General features: G+C 57.7%; 1 protein-coding gene across 2 annotated transcripts; it reads right to left on the bottom strand.

Moving 5' to 3' along the window:
* Positions 1-3003: 3003 nt before the first annotated feature.
* On the bottom strand, positions 3004-19133 carry WDR54 (WD repeat domain 54). Of its 2 annotated transcripts, XM_067533577.1 has the most exons (10): positions 19100-19133; positions 18715-18940; positions 15774-15836; positions 14755-14821; positions 14222-14278; positions 13652-13779; positions 7215-7315; positions 6879-7041; positions 6432-6506; positions 3004-5206 (listed from the first exon to the last, which is right to left on the bottom strand). In XM_067533577.1, exons 1-10 carry the CDS (start codon positions 19117-19119, stop codon positions 5075-5077), a joined length of 1032 nt encoding a protein of 343 aa, XP_067389678.1. In that variant the 5' UTR covers positions 19120-19133; the 3' UTR covers positions 3004-5074. The 2 variants fall into 2 exon arrangements, with proteins under 2 accessions (XP_067389678.1, XP_067389679.1); XM_067533578.1 differs by lacking the exon at positions 6432-6506.

Here is a 19133-nt window from a genome sequence, read left to right as displayed (position 1 = left end):
GGGCGAGGGAGATGGAGATGGGCAAGGAGATAGGAATGGATTCCCAGGACCGCTCTGCCCTTCTAGTCTGACCTCCCGTGTAGCAGGGGCTGCAGAGCGGCCACTCCGGAGAGCTGCTCTTGCTGGAGCACATCCAGCCCTGCTGTAAGCAGAGCTGGGGAGGGAGAATCCAGCGTGAGCAGGGGTGAGTTGTTCCAAGGGTTAACGACGCCCGTGAAATTTCTGCCTTATTTCAGCTTCCAGCCCCTGGATCCCGTACGACCTTCGCAAGGGCCTGTTCTCCAAGCTGTGTCCCTGCCGCCCCCCGGTGTCCCTGCCACCCTCCCCCAGAGTGGGAGAGCAGTGCGCTCCCAGCTGAGCAAAGTGCTGGAACGGGGCCGTCCCTGTGCGACAAGTTATTGCGTGGGGCGTGGCTGGGGCCGTTCCACTGAGGGCTGGGCTGGGGCCAGGCCAGGTGGGCGCCTGTCCCCCCCAGCTGGCTTGTTGCATGTGCTCCTGCTGGGGTCTCCACCGGAGCTTCTTTCCTGCCTCCCTCCGCCTCTACGCTCAGCCTGGAGCAGCTGCTGAAGGCTGCAGCTTCTGCACGGGCACAGGAGGATGGCGGTGGAAGCAGCCTGCCCGGCCAGGGACTGGGGGGGACCATGGGCTGAGGCTCTGGGCGAAGCTGCAGTCCCTGTCTGGGCCTGGTTCCCCTGCAGGCCTGGCTCTGCTGCCCCGCCCTGGTACTGATGCAGGCGAGGGGGGATCAGTCACAGCAAAGGGGATTTGAACAATCTCTCTTGCCCTGCCCCTGATTACACACCGGCTGCAGGCCTGCCCCCGCCTCCCTCCACTCCTGGTGGCACCCAGCCTTGCCCGTTGCTGGGCCTGGTGGGGGGAGCAGCAGTGCAGGGGCCGGGCAGCACCGTGCTCTCTCTGTCCCATAGCAGAGCCAGCTGGCCCGTGGCTCCTGGCAGGATGGCGCCTGCGTGGAGCAGCTGTTCCCTTCGCAGCCAGCCCTGGCCCCTCTGGCACTAGGTCGGGGGGGGCTCCTGCAGGGGTGCAGGGAGTTGAAAGCAGGTGCTGCTGGACCACGTGGGGGATGTGATGGGGGGGGGGTGTTGCTATTGCTGCTGCCTTTCTTGGGGCTGGCTCAGGGAGGGTCCCAGCAGCTGCACACAGCCTGGGGCCTTCACTTCTACCCCGTCGCCCAGCGCCTGGCTCTCGCGGGGGGGAGGGCACTGGTGCTGAACCAGCTGGTCCTGTCCATGCTCTGGCACCAACTCCACACCCTGGTCCCACTCCTGGGGTTCCTGGCCCACCTGCAGGAGCCCATGGGGGCGTTCTAGCCAGGACTGCAGGGGGGCTCTGCGGGGGTCCTGAGCCTGCCCCTGGAGGAAGGGGAGCCGGGCCTGTGCTAACTCCGCAGGCAGGTCCCCACCGGCTGCCCCCAGGCCCTGCAGTGACTCCCTGAGCGTGCGGCGTGGAGCGCCTGCTGCCCACCTTCCTCTGCCGTGGCGACCGGCAGCTCCTGTATCTCCACGGGCGGCGTCTGTGCCCGGCCTCGCCGACCTGCCGCTCTTCTCCCAGCACCTCCGCCGGGCTGGAGGCTGGTCTTAGCGACTGGGGCCCAGGCGGCTGCCGAGGGGCTGGATGCGGTGGAGCCCCTGCTACACCATCCCCAGCTCGTCTTGGCAGGCGTCACCAAGAGGGGAGACCCCTGGACAAGGAGGGGGGAGCTGGGTGGATCCCCAAGTGCTGGCTGGTGCAGGGGGCTCTCCCTCCTCTGACCCCCCCAGCATGTACTGCAGGCGCTGAGGGCAGCCTTAGCGCCCACTGCTCGGGCCTACTTCCAGGGGGTTCCGGTGGAGGGAGCTCCCCACCCACCCCTCTGGGCATTTTCATCAGGCCCCTACCCTGCAAGGACCCGGCTGCCCACCTCCCCACGGCAGGGGCACAGGGCCCCCTCTTGAGTGGGAGCCCAGGGGCTGCACCCCCAGCGGAATGGGGTGGGGGCAAGGCAGCTGCCCAGGTTCAGCAGGCGCTGCCCCCAATTCGCATGTTGTATGGAGCCAGGCCCCCCTCCCCCCGGCTGGCTGGGGTGCAAGTCCCACGGGGCTGCCAGCCAGGAGCTCCCCCCAGGGCAGCATGGCCTTCTACTCTCAGGCTGGCCGCCCCCTGCTGTGTGGCTAGCGTGGGACCGACCCCCTCCTCCCCCTCCTCGGGCTGGGCAGTGCACACACCGGTCACTGTCTGTGCCCCCCGCCGCGGGCGCTGGGCGGGACCAGGGCCAAGGATCCTCCCCAGGGAGGGGGCTGTGCAGCTGCCAGCTGGCCCCCATGGGGGTGGGAATGGGCTTGAGGGCCTGTCAGTCACTGCTGTTAACCCCTCTGCACCCCCCCCACTGTGAAGGGGCACTGCTGCAGGCTAGCACACGGGGGGGCTGAGCAGCAGGGCCCTGCTTTCACACGCAGCTTGGGGAGGCTTTCAGTAGCCCCCACTGCCTGTAAGAAGGGCCCTGCTGGGGCAGCCCCAGGGGCAGCTTGCCCGGTCTCCTGTGCTGCAGAGGGACGGACCAGCATCGGCGACGGGCAAGCGAGTGAGGCACCGTTGGCCCGGCCCAGCCTCTGGCAGCCGGGCTAGAGCCACCTGCCGCAGGGGGCCGCGTCCCTGCCCCGCCTGGCTAACAGGGAACCGGGCTGGACCTAGCCGCCAGAAACTGCGGGTGTGAGCCCGGTTATAGTTTGGCTTTCACACCCACGAGTGCCATGTGTGTGACTGCAGCCTGGGGAGACAGACCCGCCCTTGCCCCCCAACCTGCCCTCAGAACCCCCCAGCAGCCAGCCCCCCACAAACGACTCCGGCACACGAGGAGGGCGGGCTCAAGCTGATTTATGGCAGCAGCAGCAGCAGGGAGCCGGGCTCTAGAGAGACGATGCGGCCGGGCCGATGGGCAGGGGCAGGGCACTGGCAGTCAGAGCAGCCTGCCTGCCCCACGGGCCCTCTGCCCCAGCTCCAGCCGTGCTGCTCCCCACACGTGCTGCAGGGCCACGCTCAGCAGAGGGGCTGACATCTCCGGGACACAGCGGAGCCGACGCACAGGCCTGGGGTAGGCTGGGGGTGTTGGTAAGCCGAGGGGGGAGGGATTCGAAGCTGCGTGCCAGGGGCCGGGGCAGAGAGCCAGCACGTCACTCCTCCAGCACATGTCACAGCTGGAGCCAGGGTGACACGCAGCCCCTCGAGGGTGGCAGCTGTCGGCCAGTGCACACCAGGAGCATGGCACAAAGCAAGCCACCTTCAGCTGCCAAGGCAGGGGACTGGAGGAACCGACCTGGCTTAATCAGCAGAGGAATTGAACCCGGCCAGCAGCGCTAACTCCCTACCCTAGCCACCCTGAGCCGTGTCTATGCTACGACGGTAAAGGACTCCCCCACCCCCAAATCCCCATTCCCCCACCCACAGGCTAGCTGCCGGGCTGGGGCTGGCCCTCGAGCCGTCACACCGCACAGCAGCAGAGGCAGGGAAGCGGCTGGCCTGTCTTCCGGCAGCAGAACCCCGGCTGTGCTGCAGGGTTCCCCACAGGAGGGCTCCCCTCACCCTGCATGAGAAGCATTGCCAAGGGCCCTGGCCCCACCCGCAGACTAATCACGCCCCTCTGAAAGCCTTCCTGGCAGGCAGGGGCAGCCCTGGGCTGTAGCCTGTGCCCGAAGGGGCATGGCAACACCCTCTTGGCCCCTGCCCCCCTCAGTCAGAGCCAGGGGTCCCAGCCCCACACCTGCAGCACTTCAGGGGCAGTACCCAGGGCTGCGAGCAGGGGCAAAGGCTGACCAGGGCCTGGTGCACACCAGGATAATCCAGCCCCCAAGGCGCTCTTGGGGGTGGGGGGGGGGGGGAAGCCTGGATCCTGCAGCTTCCTTGCCCTGGGGGAGGAATGGGGGGGGGTCAGGGGGGGGGCCGCTGAACACAGCAGCACATGGCAGCTGTTCCCACGGCTGCTGACAGACGGGCCCCTGCCAGTCCCCGCTGGGTGGTACTGCGATGGGACCCCTCGGGGGGGACTTGAGCAGATCAGGGCAAACCCACATCTGCTCAGCTAGCGCTCGTCTAGCACTTTACAGGGTGGCAGAGGGAGGGTGGCTGTCCCCATTTCACAGCTGAGGAAACTGAGGTTCAGCGAGGGAGCAACTTGGCCAAGGTCACGCAGCAGGCCCAGGGCAGAGCCAGGGATAGCCCCCAGTCTCCTGCGTCCCAGCCCAGCACCCCCTACTCGAGTGCCAACTGTGCTAGGGGGCCGGGCCGGCTCGGCAGCTGGCGCTAGCGCCCTGGCCGCGGACAGCGGCAGGATGGGCTGTGCTGCGATTGATCAGAAAGGCATGGCCCTGCCTGGGGCTGCTCAGTGGCCTGGGAGAGAGAGCGGTGCCAACCGTCCATGCCTCTGCCGGCACGTCCCCAGCTGCTGTACCGAGCCCCAGCCGGAGCGCTCTGCTGCCCACGATCAGAGGGGGCCACCCAGGGGCAGGTGATTTGCTCCTGTCTTGAACTGAAGGACAGCACCTCCACAGCCCCCGCACCTTCACCCCCCAAATCAGGGCCTGCACCGAGGGCCCCGGCTCCAGGAATGGGGGATCACAGCCTGCAGGGCCCGTGGTCAAGGGGCCAGGCAGGACAACAGCCACAGGCAGGTGACAGCAATTGCCCGCCCACCAGGGGAGGAAGATGAGCCAGCATCCCTGGGCGTGGGAGCAGGCATCAGGCCAGTGGGACTCTGACTTCAGTTTGAAGAGATCTGGGCGCCACTTAGCCCTGGCAGCTCTGCGCCCCCCTTCTTTGTGAACAGCCTCCCCCTGTCGAGGGCCGATCTCCCCCCAGCACCTCTGTAAGAGTCAGCTCCCACGCCTGCGTCTGATCTCGCCCAGCTGGGGATGCGTCCCCAGCCGCCTGTAGCTGCCCCAGCCCCTGTGCAACGGGAGTCGGGCTCTGCCCTGAGTCCCCGGCTCCCTGGGCACAGCTGAGCAGCACAGGCTGGTGCTGGGATCAAGATGCCCGCAGGTGCCTCCTCGCCCCCCCCCTGCGCTCACAGCCCCTGCAGTGGGAGCTAGGCCGGGCCATAGCGGACGATCTCGCTGAGGTCGTAGCCGGTCGCAGCGAAGGAGTTTCCCTCGGGGTCACAGAAGCGGGCGCCGCAGACCTGAGTGTCCGTCACACACTCCGCGAGGCAGTGCTCTATCTGCAGGGGCAGGACAGAGCGCCCTTAGACTCTGCAGCCCAGCCCAGGCCCCGAGGGCTTGACGGGCTTCCCCGCAGCAGCTGCCCCTGGCACCCCGCGCCGTGCTCCCACAAGGGGATGGGCACCAGGCTGCAGCAAGGGGACGCAGTAGAGTTTCCTCTGCGGGCTGGGAGGCCATTCAGGGGTCTCTCTCCTCTCCTCCCCACCCACCCCAGCCTCCAGCCCTGCCCGTGCTTCATCATCAGCCCCAGGTCTGGGGCTGAGGCCCGCCCCCGCCTACCCCCGGCTCCAGCCAGTCAGCTGAGGGGGATTTCAGTGGGGAGGAGGTAGGCGGGAGAGCAGAGCACAGGCTGACAGAGGAGCTGGCGGTGCAGGATGGAGGGAATAGGAGGAGATCACACTCAGCACCTCAGGGGCGTAACTGCAACGGTGCAAGGGGTGTGGTCACACCAGGGCCAACAGATTATGGGGACCCAGCTGGAGGGGCTGCTGGGAGAGTGGGGCAAGCTGGCCCCCTGGGATTCCTCTGGAACCAGCAACTGGCAAAGACACGCAGAGAAGGTGCAGGGGATCGCAGCGTTGGCGGACATGCAGGAGAGCCCAGTGATGGAAGAGACAGCGCCCCCCAGAGACAAAGTGCAAGGTAAAAGCACTGGCTGTTTGTGTGGGGCAGGGAAGTGGGGGGAGGGATGGGGTGAGGGGAGCTGGGGGGGTTGGAGCAGAGCTGGGTGTTGAGGGAGGGGGAGGGGGTTGGAGTGGGGCTTGGGGTCTGGATCAGGATGGAGGAGTGGGCGGGGGTTGGAGGGGAGCTGGAAGGGACCAAGTGAGGGAGATGAGGGGGGTGGATCATGGAAGTGGGGAGCAGGAGTGGAGCTAAAAGGCCCTGGAGGGGTGCATGGATTGAGGGGACTAGGCAGGGGCAGTGGGGGGGATGAGGGGGAGGGTTTTGGGGTCAGGAAGGGGACCCAGGCCCCTCACCTATTCTCGCCCCTGGGCCCTTTCTGTGCCACTACAGCAGCTCGGCCCCAGCTCAGCGCACAGCCCCTGTGGCAATGGTGGGATTCACAGGGGGAAACTGAGGCACAAAGGAGCAGTGACTGGCGGCAGGTTCCGTGGCAGAGCCGGGACCAGAACCAAGGAGTTCCTGGATCCCAGCCCCATGCTCAGACCCTTAGTTGCACTGCTCTCTGCAGGGGCACATGGACATCGCAGCACAGACCCTCACCTCCATGTCCCCAGTGTCTGGGCTCCGGTTCAGTTTCCAGATCTGGACATAGGAATCCTCAGCACCGGACAGCAGCTGCGGAGGGAGGCAGAGGGGAGATGGGAGAGTGCAGGCTCCCTGGGGCTCTGCTGGCCTCTCCGCTTGGGGCCTGTGCTCAGCCTGCAGAGAGCAGAGCCTCCCAGCACAGTGCAGCCAGATGTTGCAGACGCCTGGTGTGGCAGTGACGGAGGCCGTCTGCTCGGTGGCATGCCGGCTCTGGGCTGGGGACTGGTCGACTCTCCCAGTCCCCAGGGTGGGGCGGCAGGCCCCACCCCGGGTGGAGGGATGCAGACGGCCATGGGACGTGTGGGGGGATCCAGAGTGGAGGATCCAGGCAGGAAGGCTAAGGAGCTGAGGCTGGCAGGCAGTGGCGTTGTGCAGCCTGGGGAGGTCTTCGGGCAGGTTTACCTTCCCTGTCAGGGGCGCCAGGTCCAGGGCGTAGATCCAGCGAGAGTGGGCGTTGACCGTGGCACGCAGGGCCCCGCTCGCTGCCTCGTACAGCCGGATCTGCCCATTCCCATAGCCAGCAGCAATGACCCCGTTCCACAGCTTCACGGAGGAGCAGGTCCACCTGGGCACGGAGGAGACACGTCAGCCCCACTCACTCCACCGGGGCTCCCCCCGCTCTCCCAACACCGCCCACATTGCGTCAGGACAACCCCTCTGCCTGCAGGCACCCATCCTCCCTCACGTGGGCCCCATCTCTAGCAAGGCTCATCTCACTGCCCCCTCTCCTGGCCTTACCCAAAGGCAGAGATTTTGGTGAGCAGGGAGAACTCCTCCTTGGATCTCCAGACACACAGGGTCCCGGAGTCGTCTGCCGTCACCAGCTCAGCAGCTCCATCCTGCAGTGGGACAAGCGACAGTCAGTGCCCTGCCCTGGGCCCCCTCTCTGCCAGTTGGAGCATGGGGAGGTCAGCGATTGGCAAGGATACTGTAGAATAACCAGTCACCAAATAGCTTAGTTGCTATTATCCCGGCTTTGGCATCTTTGAAGTACGCGTTCGGAACCGATCAGCCGGACGGACTGGCTGAATCGAGGACAGACAGCAGCTTGTTTAAATGGAGTCAGGTGACTTCATAGAATCATAGAATATTAGAGTTGGAAGGGACCTCAGGAGGTCATCTAGTCCAACCCCCTGCTCAAAGCAGGACTAACCTCAGCTATATCATCCCAACCAGGGCTTTGTCAAGCCGCAGCTTAAAAACCTCTAAGGATGGAGATTCCACCACCTCCTTAGGTAACCCATTCCAGTGCTTCACCACCCTCCTAGTAAAAAACTTTTTCCTAATGTCCAACCTAGACCTCCCTCCCTGCAACTTGAGACCGTTGCTCCTTGTTCTGTCATCTGCCACCACCGAGAACAGCCTAGCCCCATCCTCCCTAGAACCCCCTTTCAGGTAGTTAAAGGCCGCTATCAAATCCCCCCTCACTCTTCTCTTTTGCAGACTAAACAAGCCCAGTTCCCTCAGCCTCTCCTCATAAGTCCTGTGCTCCAGCCCCTAATCATTTTTGTTGCCCTCCGCTGCACTCTCTCCAACTTGTCCACATCCTTTTTGTATTGGGGGGCCCAAAACTGGACACAATATTCTAAATGCGGCCTCACCAATGCCGAATAGAGGGGAATAATCACTTCCCGTGACCTGCTAGCAATGCCCCTCCTAATGCAGCCCAATATGCCATTGGCCTTCTTGCCAACCAGGGCACACTGCTGACTCATATCCAGCTTTTTATCCACTGTTACCCCCAGGTCCTTTTCTGCAGAGCTGCTGCCCAGCTCGTCGGTCCCCAGTCTATAGCTGTGCATGGGATTCTTTCTTCCTAAGTGGAGGACTCTGCACTTTTCTTTGTTGAACCTTATTAGATTTCTTTTGGCCCAATCCTCCAGTTTGTTTAGGTCACTCTGTATCCTATCCCTACCTTGCAGGGTATCTACCACTCCCCCCAGCTTAGTGTCGTCCGCAAACTTGCTGAGGGTGCAATCTACCCCATCCTCCAGATCATTAATAAAGATGTTGAACAAAACCGGCCCCAGGACCGACCCCTGGAGAACTCCGCTTGTGACCGGTTGCCAGCTAGACATGGAGCCATTGATCACTACTCGTTGAGCCCTATGCTCTAGCCAGTTCAGAGCAAAAGGCGTGTCACCCAGCTCACTGTTCGGGAGCTGCTCTCCGCAGTTGTCTCTAATTCACCTGCTGAACTGCAGATCACGATGGAGAAGTTCTCTGCTGAATGTATCACGTTCGGCATGGCCATCAGCATTAAGAAACGAACAGTTGTCGTCATGTCACAGAGCACTAACATCCCACCTAAAGTCTACAGCCGTAATGAGCTCTGGACAAAGTGAATCACTTTTGCTCTCTCGGCTCAACTTCACCCGCTCACTTAGCCTTGATACAGAACCCGATGTGAAAAATCAGCAAAGCTTCTGTCACTTTTGGCAAACTTACCTCCCGTGTCTGGGACAACAGGCTGCTAACCCTGACCATAAAGGTGTCCGTCAGTCAGGCTTGTGTCCTCAGTACCTCCGTGAAAGCTGGTCACGTGCTCCACGCAGGAGTGGAGATTGAACAGCTTCCACCTTCGTTGCCGCCGAAAAATCCTTGGAGTCACTGGGGCCCAACAGATCACTAACGGCGAGCTTCTCGAGAGCCCCGGCCTGCAGACTGTGCGGCCTGCGCTGGCTGGGACACATGGAGCGCAGATTGTCTGCCAAAGGCTGGACTCTACGGCCAACTCAAGAACTGCCCGTGACGCAGAGGAAGGCCAAAGCTCCAATACAGCAACAAGGTCAAGCAGGGTCTCAAGAAATTCAGCATCCCACTGACAGCTGGGAGAGCCCTGCCCACAGCCACTCGGTCTGGAGAAGCCGGGCTAAGGCCGGTGCCGTACCACGGGGAGTGATCAGAGAGCCCAGGCTGAGGCCCGTAGGTGAGCCAGGAAGCAGAGTATGCTCCAACCTCCATCTGGCGAGTGCCTGTAGCCACTGGGGAAGGTGGGCCGCTCACGCTGGGCTTGTCTCCCACAACACGGCCAAGCACCATTGACTGACTGACTTTGGTATCTTTCCTTTCATCTGCCAAGATGTAGGAGAGCCATAAGATTATTCGCGGAAGTGCAGGAGAGTTACTTTATAACCCACTCCCCTCTGCCAATGAGCTCCCAGAAAACAGACTGAAACATACGTCCCTGACTAAGTAATGAGCTGGTGCACTAGCGCATGGCTGGCCTCGAGGGGGTGGCTCCAGTCAGAACTGTTCACCTGTGTGTCAGCCCCCCATCCTGTGAGCGGTGTGAGACAGCGAAGGCGGCGGGCAGCAGGAGAGTGGGGGAGGGGAGATATGTGAGTCCCAGAATGCTCAGGGCCTTGTTTCCTACAGCCTCACTGAGCCATTAGGGGGCAATTAGGAGCAGCTGAGGCTGATTAAGGACTAGCCAGGTGCTCCATAAAAGCCCTCTGCTCCAAACAGTCAGTGCTGGTGCTACCTGAGCAGTGCGAAGCTGTATAGAGGACTGGAGAGCAGAGTCTTGTTGTGGAGCAGCCAGGAGGAAGGTACTGGCTCAAGAAGCCAGAAGGACTGAAGGAGGGGGAAAAGTAGCCCAGGGGAAGAGCGTGCAGTCTGGAAAACAGTATCAGCAGCACATAGCTGCTCCTCATAGGGCCCCTGGGCTGGGACCTGGAGGAGCGGGTGGGCCCGGGTCCCTACCCCCTCCCCTGGGAAGATGGGGTGATGGGCAGCTTCCTGGCCCACTACAAGCTGGAGAGTGTGAGACCCACTAGGGGGAAGCCGGCCATCAACCACAGCAGCTAATGGAGACTCTCCATTGGTTCCAGTGGTCAGGGCCTGGGCTTTCGGAGCGGGAGGATCTGAGTGTGGCCCAGCTCTTGCTGTGTTATGCAGCACAGACACCTATGTGCTGGCTCACTGTGGATCTGACACTTCTATTGCTCTTTCATCCCAAAGCGTATTGCAGGCAGCTGCCTCTGGAATGAACAATGGTACCAGTGGGAATGCATGAAGTGGGGGGAAGGGGGGGAAGGAACTCTGGCTAAGGGAGTGGATACAGTCTGACCGGGGAGACCCCCTCGCTAAGAAGTGGCCTTGAATCCAGGGAGGCTTTGCTAGCCAGCCAGCTGACAGAGACCGGTGCTGGCAGTGGGCTTAGACTAAGTAGCTGACGAAAGTGCTGCCTCCAGATATTTAGTTGCTCTGATGTCTTTATTGTCAAGTTGCCCTCATTGTCTTAGCTGGTCAGTTGCTATTTTTATTTTCTTCCTGACAATTGTCTGATGATGTGCTGTGTCTTCATGTCAGGTTGGAATGCACAGGCCGGTGCGTCTGTCTGTCATTCCTAGCACTCTTTTCAGCCTTTTAGACTCATAGGCAGGCCAGAAGGGACCATCATGATCGTCTAGTCTGACCTCCTGCACATCGCAGGCCACAGACCCTCGCCTACCCACTCCTGTAACAGACCCCGAACCTCTGGCTGAGTTACTGACATCCTCAAATCACGGCTGAAAGACTTCAAGGTAAAGAATCCACCATTGACACTAGTTTAAATCTGCAAGTGACCTGTGCTCCATGCTGCAGAGGAAAACAAAGCCCCCCAGGGTCTTTGTCAATCTGACCTGGGGGAAATTCCTTCACGATCCCAAATGTGGCCATCAGCTAAACCCTGAGCATGTGGGCAAGACCCACGGACTCGACACCTGGGAAAGAATTATCTGGAGTAACTCAGAGCCCTCCCCAGCCAGTGTCCATGGGAGATATTTGCTGCTAGCAGTCCCAGATTGGCTACATACCATTGTAGGCAGTGTCGTCATACTGTCCCCTCCATAAGCCTATTAACTCTTTCGTAGAATCATAGCAGAGGAGGGTTAGAAGGGAACTTGGGAGATCATCTAGTCCAAACCCCTGCTCAAAGCAGGACCAACCCCAATTAAATTATCCCAGCCAGGGCTTTGTCAAGCTGCACCTTAAAAACTTTTAAGGATGGACATTTCACCACCTCTCTAGGTAACCCATTCCAGTGCTTCACTAGCCTCCTTATGAAACAGTTTTTCCTAATGTCCAACCTAGACCTCCCCCCCTGCAACTTGAGACCGTTGCTCCTTGTTCTGTCATCTGCCACCACTGAGAACAGCCTAGCTCCATCCTCCCTGGAATCCCCTTTCAGGTAGTTGAAGGCTGCTATCAAATCCCCCCTCGCTCTTCTCTTCTGCAGACTAAACAAGCCTAGTTCCCACAGCCTCTCATCATACGTCTTGTGCTCCAGCCCCCTAATCATTTTTGTTGCCCTCCGCTGGACTCTCTCCAATTTGTCCACACCCTTTCTGTAGTGGGCCCAAAATGACACAATACTCCAAATGAGGACACACCAGTGCCGAATAGAGGGGAATAATCACTTCCCTCGATAGTCTTAGTTCTTTATGGCATGTTCCCCCTGGAGTCACTTGTTCTTTTTTTAGTTAGGCCTCTTACAAAAGAGATCAGAAGAAGGAAAAAATACCAACTGAATGGGAAAAGGATCATGTGGTGAAGCTGTCAAAGAAAGGAGACCGTGGTCAGTGTAAAAACTGGAGGGGCATTCGATTGTTGTCTATCCCAAGTGAGGTATTCAAACACACTATTCTCAACAGAATAAAGAAGGTGGTAGATTCAAGGTTATGACAAGGACAGGCAGGGTTCAGACAGGCGAAATCATGTATGATCAAATCATAACCGTATGTATCATCATAGAACTGTCGATCGAATGGCAGTCAGCGCTTCATATGAATTGTATAGATTATCCAAAAGCCTTGGATACAGTGGATAAAACAGGTTCATGGAAGCTGCTACACCACGATGGAAACCCTCAGAAATTTGTGAACATCATAGAAACTGTCAATGAAAATCTGACATGCCAAGCAATGCATGAAAGTGACCTGACTGAACCATTCAAGGTTACTACGAGCATCAGACTAGGATGCCTCTTGTCACCCATGATCTTTTTACTGTAGTGGACTGGGCAATGAGAGAGACCACTGAAGAACCAAGGGGCAGACAATGGACTTCCACACAGAAGTTAGAGGACCTTGATTTTGCAGATGACATCAACTTGCTAACCCATACCCATAGAGACAGGCGAGCTAAAACAAATAACCTCTAGGCCCAGGCCTATGCACAATTTGTAGGGTTGAAAATCAATACAGAGAAAACTCAGACCATGATCATCAACACCCAAGAAACACCAATAAGAGTTTCCAGGACTGACATAGAAGAGGTCTGCTATTTCATGTCTCTTGGCAGTACTGTCAGTACAACAGGTGGAACAGACAAAAGACATTACAGCCAGAACAGCAAGAGCCAGATGGGCCTTTGTAACACTAAAGCTGATCTGGGGAAACAGAAATCCTGCCCTCCAAACTAAACTTTGACTATTTAACATCATTGGTAAGTTGGTCTTATATGGCACGGAAACGGAGACTGAAGACCTCACTCACTGAACTCCAAGTTGTCATGAACTGCTGCCTTAGCCAAATCCTCTATATCAGATGGCCAGACAAAAACCACGAACAAAGAACTCTGCAGGAGGACGAAACAAAAGCCAACAGGACAGGAAATGACGGCACAAACATGGAGTTGGCTAGGACATTCCTGGAGCAAAGACCTGAATAACGTAACAAGAGAGGCACTGAACCGCAGTCCCTAGGGTAAAAGGCAAGGAGGCAGATCAAGGATGACAGAAGCAGAACTGAAAGCTACTGAAGTGAATGAGGAAAAGCTCAGCCTGCCAAGGATGGATGGCTGTGTGAAGGCACCAGGCATCATATGGGATAGAGAGGCATAAGAAGAGAGTGTTCAGTTAGCACCACCTACTGTACCCATCCTGCAGGGACTGGGACTGTGCTAGCCCTGGCAGAGGTCAATGAGCCCTGGCTCTCCCAGGAAGGGCCCTGGGATCATTAGTGTCCAAGCAGAGCCTCAGCTCCAAGTCTCCTCCGCTGGGAGGCACATGGGACTCGACTTATTGCGTGGGAAAGAGGAAGGGCTGACAGACTGGTTTCCAGTTGGCTGTGGGCATCTCTCAAGGCAGAGGGGCCCAATTAACTTTTCTGGCATTTGCAATCCAGCTTTAAGCAGCTCGTAGCACGGAGCCTGGGATAGGAGCAGTGTGCGGTGCCAGGGCTCCGTACCGGGTTCTCACCGACCTCCGAGGCGATGTCAGTGATGGAGTCGCGATGCTCCTCCAGGACCTCACTCAGCGTGATGTTTGTTCCCTTGCTGGGGATGTCAAACACCAGCACCAGTCCCGACGAAGTCCCTGTGAACAAGTGAGGGAAATGCCACTGGCAGCCTGCTACCAGACCCCCCATTCCACTCTAGGAATCAGCCTCCTAGCCTTCCCACCTCTGGGAGCCGGTCTCCACACCCCACACCCCAGACCAGGTCCTCACATCTCCCCTCAATAACTCCTCCAGCTTCAGGAGCAAACCCTTGCACCCGTGGAACCAGCCTCTGTTCCCCCCCACCTAGCAGGTGCTTGAATAGACTCTCCTTCCCATTCCTGTACACTCACAGTCCCATCCTCCCCACAGCTTTAGTGTTCCTAGTGCAGCATTCACAGCCCAGCTCCCTCATCCAGCTGCTGTATGCAGGCCCTTTGCTTCCCCTAATTCCAGGCCTCTCCTCCCCTGCCTCAGGCCTGCCCTGCAGCAGACAGGTGCCCGGCTTCTGCAGCCATAGGTACCAGAGATCCCACTCACCCACACAGATGAAGCGCCCACTGGCTGCAGCAATCCCTCGAGCAAACACTGCCTGTGCTGAAAGGAAAGGCAAAGCCCCATTACACCCCCGCAGCAGCTCCTACCCCAGAACTCAAGGGAGACCCCAGGCCACAAGAGGGATGCTTTGAAAGTCAGGGCCACAGGCGTGGGGGCCCAGACACCCTGATTTAAGGCCAGATCACAGAGAAACTATAGATTGTCAGACCAGATGGGAGCATTGGGGCCCCCTTGTCTGATCTCCTGCACAACACGGGCAATAGCACTTCCTGGAATTAATTACTAAATAAAACCAACATCCTCCCTTCTGCTGGCTCCCTGGGCCGGAGTGGCTCCTAGGGTGGAGGGAGACAAACTGTGCCACACCAAGTGCACAATCACAAAATCCATGTCCACGGTTCATCCTGCCCCCTTCCCAGGAAATCTCCCAGGGTACGTCCAGGCAGGAGGCAGAGCTCTGCACAGCCCTTCTCCCTGGCTCCTGCTGCAGCGCCTCCCCCAGCTGGGATCTTTACCTGGTGGTGGTTCCAAGACATCCAGAGCGTGCCAATAAACCATGATGGAGCCATCTGACTCGTACATCTGGGGAGTGAAAACCACATGGTCAGCTCACTGCAGAGTCACTTCCTGGTGAGGTAGATGAGCCTGAAGCTATCAGGAGAACTCTGAGTGCTGCTCTCACAAAGATTTCTAGGGAGGGGCAGGCACGCCTCTTAGTTGGGGCCCCCAAAGTCATGGACACAAGGATCTCCAGAAGGTACCTTGTAACAGGGCAGCCTGCTGGCCTGGAGCTGGCCAGCCCTGTTCAGCCAGTCGCATCTCTGCGTGGGCTTGGGAACAATTTTTACAGGGGATTGCTGAAAGCCATTGAACAACACTAACCTGTATATGATGGGAACTGTGCATTTGGTGGCTATTATTACTTCAAGCCAGGGGTCGCACCCGTAATTCCAGCACCCCTGTGCCTGTGCCATAATTAACTGTCTCCCAGCCTAATATGGCTGGACTAATTGAAGTGACAGCCTGAAACACCTGAGCCTTATAAAAGGGCAGAGAAAGCACAGTTTGATAGAGGATTGTTAGGAGCAAGGGCAAGGGCAAGCTGTGTTCCTGAGGAAGGAGTGCAGTGAAGCAATGCTCTGTCTCAGAAGAGAGAGACTCAGAAGTAACTCAGAAGGGACAGGGAACTGATCCTGGAGGACAGGCTGCAGAGAGGCCCAAGTGAGGTGGAAAAATTCTTTGTTTGGGACTTTTGTTACTGTGGAAGAGGAATGACTCTGAGAATGACTCAGCTGGAGGGCTGAGCCATGTGAAACTCTGGGAGAGAGAGAAAATCCGGGTGAAGGGAAACTGAGGCAGAAGTGCCTGCAGAGCCAGGCTTTCCCAGCAGAGGGTGCTATGGGGAAGTCATGCCCTATGACACATATCCACTGATCTCCCCGCAGCTCAGGAGACTGGCCTTGTTCATACAAAGCTCTCCACCACAGGACCTCCCCACTGCCTTCTGAGGGCCTAGACTGGGAAGCAATCTTACCTGGATGCCCTTCTGAGAAGTCAGGACAAGGAGAACCCGAGAAGGCAGGACACACCAGGAGGCCTGAAAGGGAACGGAGTTATTGCAGCCAACATGGGGGAATTCTGTATTAGACCTTGTCCGAACTGATCACAGAACTAAAACTGAATTGTAGTTTAGGTACCAATGATCATGACTTGATCACATTTATAATGTGCAAGCAGAATAAAGTTCATACCAGTAATAGATATTCTTGGTGCTTTAATAGGCCAATATCACAAAGCTGAAAACAACTATGGGCCAAATCAACCGGCTAACTGATAGGTCCCAAAATGTAACTGGGAATGAGGAATAGTCACCAACTGGGTGTGTTTCCAGGGTCATCCTGCAGGGATTGGTTCTTGGCCCTATGCTATTTAACATGTTTATTAGTGACCTGGAAGAAAACATAAAATCGTCGCTGATAAAGTTTGCAAGATGACACAACAAATTAGGGGAATGGTAAATAATGAAGAGAGACAGAGCAATCTAGCTCTCTTGGTAACTGGATGCCACAAACAATGTATGTTTTAATATGGCTAAATGCATACATTTGGGAACAAAGAATGTAGGCTGTACTTACAGGATGGGAGACTATCCTGGGAAGCAGCTACTCTAAAAAAGATCAGGGGGTCATGGTGGATAATCAGCTGAACATGAGCTCCCTGTGTGATACTGTGGCCAACAGGTCTAATACAATTCTGGGACGCAGAAACGGTCATCTCGAGTTGGAGAAGTAGAGATGTTATTTGATCACTGTATTTGGCACTGATATGACTGCTGCTCGAATCCTGTGCCCACAATTAAAAAAGGACGTTGATAAATAGGAGAGGATTCAGAGAAGAGACACAGGAATGATTACAGGGTTAGAAAAGATGCCTTGTAGTGATAGACTCAAGGAGCTCAACCTATTTAGTTTAAAGAGAAAGTTAAAAGATGACTTGATTAAGGTCTGTATGTACCTACACAGGGAGCAAATACTGAGTAACAGGTTCCTCAATCTAGCGAAAAAGGTTTAACACGTTCCAATGGTTGAAAGCTGAAGCTAGACAAATTCAAATGGGAAATAAGGCAAAATTTTTCACAGTGAGAGTAATTAATTACTGGAACAATTTACCAAGAGTCATGGTGGATTCTCCATCAGTGGCAAATTTTCAATCAAGATTGGATGTTTTTCTAAATGATCTACTCTGGGAATTTTTTGGGGCAGTTCTCTGGCCTGTGTAATACAGGAAGTCAGACGAGATGATCACATGGGCCCCTCTGCCTTCCAATCTATGACAGCAGGTCAGTCAGGGGCAGGCAGAGAGGGGAGATCACAGGACCTGGTTTTCATAGGGGACTTCAAAAACCTTGACAGAGAATCATAGAAGATTAGGGTAAGAAGGCACCTCAGGAGGTATCTAGTCCAACCCACTACTCAAAGCAGGACCAACCCCAACTAAATCATCCCAGCCAGGGCTTTGTCAAGCCAGGCCTTAACAACTTCTAAGGATGGAGATTCCACCACCTCCCTAGGTAACCCATTCCAGTGCTTCACCACCTTCCTAGTGAAAAACATTTTTCCTAATGTCCAACCTAGACTTCCCCCCCTGCAACTTGAGACCGTTGCTCCTTGTTCTGTCATCTACTACCATTGAGAACAGCCTAGCTCCATCCTCCCTGGAACCCTCCTTCAGGTAATTTAAGGATGCTATCAAATCCCCCTCATTATTCTCTTCTGCAGGCTAAACAAGCCCAGTTCCCGCAGCCTCTCCTTATGTCTTGTGCTCCAGCCCCCTAATCATTTTTGTTGCCCTCCGCTGGACTCGTTCCAATTTGTCCACATCCTTTTTGTAGTGGGGGGCCCAAAACTGGACACAGTACTCGAAATGAGGCCTCACCAGTGCCGAATAGAGGGGAATAATCACTTCCTGTGATCTGCTGGCAATGCTCCTACTAATGCAGCCCAATATGCTGTTAGCCTTCTTGGCAACCAGGGCACACTGCTGACTCATATCCAGCTTCTTATCCACTGTTACCCCCAGGTCCTTTTCTGCAGAACTGCTGCCTAGCTCGTCGGTCCCCAGTCTGTAGCTGTGCATGGGATTCTTCCGTCCTAAGTGCAGGACTCTGCACTTGTTCTTGTTGAACCTCATCGGATTTCTTTTGACCCAATCCTCTAATGTGTCTAGGTCACTCTGTATCCTATGCCTGCCCTCCAGTGTATCTACCACTCCCCCCAGCTTAGTGTCATCTGCAAACTTGCTGAGGGTGCATCCACCCCATCCTCCAGATCATTAATGAAGATGTTGAACAAAACTGGCCCCAGAATTGACCCCTGGGACACCCCGCTTGTGAGCGGCTGCCAGCTAGACATGGAGCCGCCGATCGTTACCCGTTGAGTCCAAGGATCTAGCCAGCTCTCTGTCCGCCTTATAGTCCATTCATCCACCCATCCTCCTGTAACTTGCTGAGAACTGTGACTGATATGCACGGCCGGTGGGTTAGAGCCATCTAGGGGTGGCCCTGCCTTGAGACCCACGTGCTCCCAGAGTTCCACCCAGGCTGCGGTGGGAGGAAGGTGGATATTGTCCCCCCCAAGGTCTGGCAGGGGCAGTGAAGCAGAGACACATGCCCACAGTGAGTCAGGGGGACCAGGGGGAACCCAGGAGCCCTTTTTTATACCCCGCCCCCATCCCGTTCACTGCCCACCATCATACTGCCTCCGGGGCTGTCCCCGGGGAGTCCCAGAGCGCCCGCAGGGCTCCCTTCTCCGGGCAGGATCCCGCCCTCCACGCCGCCAGCTGTTCCCTGGGCTCAGGTCTGGCTGCCTGTATTGGGGTGTCAGGCGGGCTGAGACACGGGGGTGCTAGGGGGGGGCTGCCCAGGGGGAGCGGGGCAGGCCCCAGCCCGGCCCGGCCCGGATCGCGGCGCCCGCTACCTGGGTGACGATGGAGGCGCTGACCGCCAGGCCGCCCTCCTTGGCCTGCAGCTGGCGGTGCGAGACGCTGAGCCCGTCGGCCGAGGCGCTGGCCAGGCTGACGATGCTGCCGTGCACGGCCGCGAAGTAGGTCAGCTGCTTGTCGCGCAGGGGCAGCACGCTCAGGTTGTTGTACAGCGCCGAGCTGCTGCTCTTCAGCGGCACGCTCCGCTCCTTGCGGTACATCCTGCGGGCGGCGGGCGAGAGAGCGAGCGAGAGAGAGGCGGGTCAGCGGCGGGGCCGGGCCGAGGGGACCGGGTCTGGGGGGGGAAGCGGAGCGGGACCGGGTCTGGGGTGGCAGAGCCCAAGCCAGGGGCCGAAGGAGGTCCCGATCCCTCCCGCTCACCCCGTGTCTCCCGCAGCCATGGAGACGGCGTAGC

This window comes from Emydura macquarii, unplaced genomic scaffold (genome assembly GCF_026122565.2).
Source record: "Emydura macquarii macquarii isolate MOO-44397 ecotype Brisbane River unplaced genomic scaffold, CSIRO-AGI_Emac_v2 contig_3345, whole genome shotgun sequence".
In the NCBI taxonomy this organism is placed as follows: Eukaryota; Metazoa; Chordata; order Testudines; family Chelidae; genus Emydura; species Emydura macquarii.
This window is presented reverse-complemented; position numbering and strand designations above follow the sequence as displayed.